General features: G+C 48.3%; 1 protein-coding gene across 1 annotated transcript in view; it reads left to right on the forward strand.

Moving 5' to 3' along the window:
- prdm16 (PR domain containing 16) overlaps nt 1-5,000 on the forward strand; it is a 209,481-nt gene that overhangs the window by 74,650 nt on the left and 129,831 nt on the right. Inside the window, exon 2 of the mRNA XM_076276845.1 lies at nt 3,242-3,600. Coding sequence (XP_076132960.1) covers nt 3,242-3,600 — 359 coding nt within the window. The remainder of the gene's footprint in view (nt 1-3,241; nt 3,601-5,000) is intronic.

The following is a 5,000-nucleotide window of genomic DNA, read 5'->3' on the forward strand; positions in this document are numbered from 1 at the left end:
ACACACACACACACACACACACACACACACACACACACACACAGATTCACACACGTTAAATAAATGGTTGCTCAATTTTAACTGTTCGCTGTGATCTCTGTCTGCATGTTTAACTCTCTGAGTATTTAATAGATTTTCCAAGCCCTGTCTATTCTCAAAATTGAGCTCGATGGGCCAGACGCCAGCTTAACGCAAGCGCAAGCCTGGAGAAGAGGAGAGAGAGAGAGCGAACGAAGGGAGAAAGAGATGGAGAGAGAGAGAAAGAGGAAAAAAAAGTTTTAATAGTTTGAAAACACTTTTGATTCTTGCGCAGTGCTCCAGCTCGGCTGCGGCCATAAAAGTTTAATTGATCTGTGAATATGGGAAGCTACCGCTGGACCGCGCGCTCCCCTCTTAATTGGCTGGACGGTCAGAGCCCCGCAGAAGGTCTGATCATTAAAAAAAAGAGAGAGAAGGAGGGAGGGAGGGAGGGGATAAAAAAGAAAACGGCTAAAGCGTTTCTTTTCCCTCAGAATCACAGGATGACGCAGAATCTTTTTTAAAAGCCTTTATTTTTATGGCCGCGGCTTTATGGGATACATTTCCCGGATCTCTCAAGACTGATCAACCATGCCAGTCTGCATGCTCCCTCTGTCTCTCTGCCTGTGTCTCTCCGTCTATCCATCTCTCTATCATTCCTCCCTCTCTCTCTCACTCTCTTTTCCCATAGCACATTCTCTCTCTCTCTCTCTCTTTCTCTCTTCCTGTCTGCCTTGTGTCACTTGTATTAATATTTCAGATTTACATCTTCAGTTACACGTCCGTTAACTCTGCGACTGGGCTGGCTGTGGGCTCGGCCGCTTTACAAGGGCCTTCTCGGAGAGACCCTCTCGCTTTTTATGTGATCTCGAAGAGAGGCAGCGGGCTGATGTCGTTATATATCGCCTGGCGGCACAATCCCTGAGCGCCGCCGCGGTTAAATGACATCAGCGGCAAACGCACGTGACGGTGCAGCCGCACCAATGAGACGCACAGGGAGTCATAAAGCAGCAGGGATCGGTGGCTCGTGATTGGCTGAAGTCAGAGGCTCGGAAAGAGATAGGATGTTCCCATTGGTGGAGATTTTTTGGGGAAAGACTGATCAGAGTTTGAATCCAGTAAGCTCAACAGTGTCATAAACCCAAGCTATTTAATATGGCTTTGATCAGTGTGATTAAATGACATTGAAACATCAGAGTTTGGTTTCTGTCGTGTTAATAGGGATTTGTCAGCGCACAAAGAGAGCAAGATGGAGATTCCAAATCCAGAGTGGAACGACCCAACACATAAACTCAGTAGTGAATGAACGATATGGAACATGATGACAGAGACAGAGATATCTAGAAAGATGGACAGAAATGAAGAGATGTAGAGAGAAAGAGATTGAGAGAGAGAGAGAGGAGAAAGAGTGAGAAAGAGTAACTAATAGTATACTAACTAACAGGAGAAAGAGAGGAGTTGGCGTGAGTCCCTGCTACCTTGTGATTCTACGTAAATAGTGGGGAATTCAAAAGGAATCATGTTGGAGTCGTAAAGCTATGTTCTTGGCCATGCTGTGATTGGATACACTCCTGCAGTAATTGCAGCCCCGTTAGGCCTGATTGCTGGTCTGATGTTTGGATAGCAAACTGCAGCGCTGCTTCGACAAATTACACCGAATCTCCCCACACACTGACACCAGCGTCGCCCCGGTGACTGCTAGACTGGGGTTTTGTATGGACATGCTCATATGTGTATCAGATCAGTGTGTGTGTGTGTGTGTGTGTGTGTGTGTGTGTGAGTGAGTGTCTGTGTGTCTGTGTGTGTTAGTGAGAAAGAGGGAGAAAGAAAGAGAGGCAGTTGGCTGACTTGTCAGTGATTGTGTGTGAGACTCTTTATAAACTTTATTTCTTTACAAAAAAATCCTTCTGCTTCAGCACATGGCTAGGTGAGCGCAGTATAGATAGTTGGTGTTTGTGCTGATCTTTGCGTATAACGAGCTCTGGTCACTCCTCCCTGACCGGTGCTGTTGAGTGAACACTGGAGCTCTGTCTTTTTCACCGCCTGCCCGGCTCTCTCTCTCTCTCTCTCTCTCCCTCTCCCTCTCTCTCCCTCTCCCTCTCTCTCCCTCTCCCTCTCTCTCCCTCGTTCTCTTCCAGCCGTTCTGTCTTTTCGCTCACTGGTGTCTATTTGGTTCTTCTTGATGCTCCTTTGAAGCCGTCTCTACGCTAGTCACTGACAGATCAATTGAGTTAATGGCTGACCATTAGGAGGCAGAGGACGCCTGCTTGCTTTGGTGTGGAGATGTCAGAGTGTTTAAATTTTTCCGTCGTGGGCACCATCGTGTGTCTCGCGATTAACCGTCCGCCCGGCCTGGCTGGCACTACAATTATGCTGTCAAGCTCGGGGTGACGGTAAACACAGGTGACTGCGAAGGCCTCAGCTCTCTCACACACACACTCTCTCCCTCACACACACACACACACACACACACACACACACACACACACACACACACACACATGCACACACACAGACACCGTTTATCCTCATTATCTGTAAACTGAGAGGACAGGAAAGGGCCTCTAGTCTCACTGCGCGGAACATCAGCTCTCTCAAACGAAACATTCTAGAACAGCAGAAGCGGCAGTCTTTAGAATGTCTGACCGGTCCTAGAATGCTTCATGTGTTGCGTGGGCAGTGAAAACTGACTTAGTGTTTTGCCTCGCCAAGGCTAAGCATAAGAAATCATTGGTGCTTTTGGGGAAATTTTAGCCAGGCCATTGTTACCATACCAACTTGGACAGATCATAACACTTGCGGTCACCATGCCAGAAGGGGTTCCAAATCCCATTCTCATATTTGAGAAAATATGTTGAATATGTTCAGAATATGAGCGAGCATTTGATAGGCATTTCTTACGCCATTATGAGTAGCCAACATTGTGTAATTCAAATAGTAAATGTTGCCTCTGACTGATTCATTGGAAACATCTGTATGCAACAAGAAAAGTGATGATGATGACAATGATATTGATGATGTTGATGATAACGACGACGACGACGGCGACGATGATGACGACGACGACGACGACGATGATGACGATGATGATGACAACGATGATAATGATGATCAATGTTGAGTATGACAGACCTTTTGCCCAGAGTTCTAACTTGTCCTTTCTTTTCTCTCTCTCTCTCTCTCTCTCTCTCTCTCTCTCTCTTTCTCTCTCTCTCTCTCTCAGACGACAGTGAGGCGGTAGATAGCGTGTTTGCCACAGAGCCCAGCGTGCCCGGTGGAGGCGGAGGGGACAGTGCAGACGAGGAGACAGAAGATGGCATCATGTCGCCCATCCCCGCGGGCCCCCCCTCGCCGCACCCCAACGACGAGGACTTCACGCCCAAAGAGGGCTCGCCCTACGAGGTGCCCGTCTACATTCCAGACGACATTCCCATCCCTGCCAACCTGGAGCTGCGCGAGTCCTCCATGCCCGGCGCCGGACTGGGCATCTGGGCCAGGTGCCACATCGGGATGGGCGAGCGCTTCGGACCCTACAGCACCTCCACCTGCGCCAGCCTCAAAGAGACCACTTACGGATGGGAGGTAGGACACGTGCACACACACACACACACACACACACACACACACACACACACACACACACACAGACTGAAACATGCATGCACAACTAAAGACTTTTAAACCCATACACACAGAATTACACTCACTCTCCATCATTATGGAATATATTCTCTCTGTTACACACACACACACACACACACACACACACACACACACACACACAAATGCATGCGCAACAGGAAGTGGGCTCTTCACGATAATCATGAGTAAACTTATAACCACAAGAGTTCTATATTAGCATCACTATTTTGTTCCCTGCAATAATGGGATTTGAGAAGAATGTCAGCCTGTAGGCCCCTCTCTCCCTGTGGATGCACGTGTTTATGGTTGGAGAGCCCTGTTTGGGTTGGGGCTAATCTTTAGCTGGCCAGAGATTTATAAACATAAATAAAAGTGAAATGCGATGACGACGGAAAGGTCGTGACCTCAGGAGAAAGGTAAGTGAGCTATGAGCTCATGGGAAACAGGCGTGTGTGTGTGTGTGTGTGTGTGTGTGTGTGACATTTGGGTCACTTATTCCATATCTATATTATATATGCATCTTCACCAATCATCAGAGTCTTTGAAAGCCCCACAACACGCACACAGACACACACACACACACACACTCACACACACACACACACACACACACACACACACACACATAGACTGCCAGTTTCCAGTATGTTCCTGTCGTTGGTCCTGATTAGTGGACGTATCATTGTTTCTGCGGAGCCGCAGGCTCGTGGGTTCTGGGCGCGCTCCTTTGGTCACGCCACCCGAGATGGAAACGAAAGATGCGCGGGCCGCTCGTGGGCCCGATCCGACCAGCGCCGCTGACCCAGTCACTCTCATCTCGACATGACATCAGAGCAGAACCACATTAGTGGAGAAGCTCATTAAGACCGGGCCGCTCTGATGAAGAGCGGAGGGGGAGGAGGGCTTGAAAGCATTGAGTGTGTTTGAGGTTTGAGTGTGTGTGTGCTTTTGTGTGTGTGTGTGTGTGTGTGTGTGTGTGTGTGTGTGTGGGGGGGGATTTGATGAGGTCAGTGAGAGAGGGTTGTGTGTTACACATCTACCCTTACCCACATCTGTAATTATATATCAAACTAAAGAGCTGCTCTAATGAACCAGTGTGACTAGTGTAGAATTAGAGTGACTATAAGTGACTATAAGTGTGCGTGTGCGTGGACGTGTGCGCGTGCGTGTGTGTGTGTGTGTGTGTGTTATACATTGAGCCAGTTTCTTATAGACACTAATGAGGTAGTGCTCTCTCCCTCCTCTCTCTTTCTCTCTATCTCTCTGTCCCTCTATTGTGTGTTAAGAGTTGCAGTGGTGAGTACCACACAGCTGTCCAGTGGTGGTGTGTGTGTGTGTGG

The sequence above is a fragment of the Alosa pseudoharengus genome, unplaced genomic scaffold (genome assembly GCF_046254945.1).
Source record: "Alosa pseudoharengus isolate Yale_2024_CS ecotype anadromous, Long Island Sound unplaced genomic scaffold, YU_APseudo_1.1 YU_APseudo_1.1_scf_9, whole genome shotgun sequence".
Taxonomy (NCBI): domain Eukaryota; kingdom Metazoa; phylum Chordata; class Actinopteri; order Clupeiformes; family Clupeidae; genus Alosa; species Alosa pseudoharengus.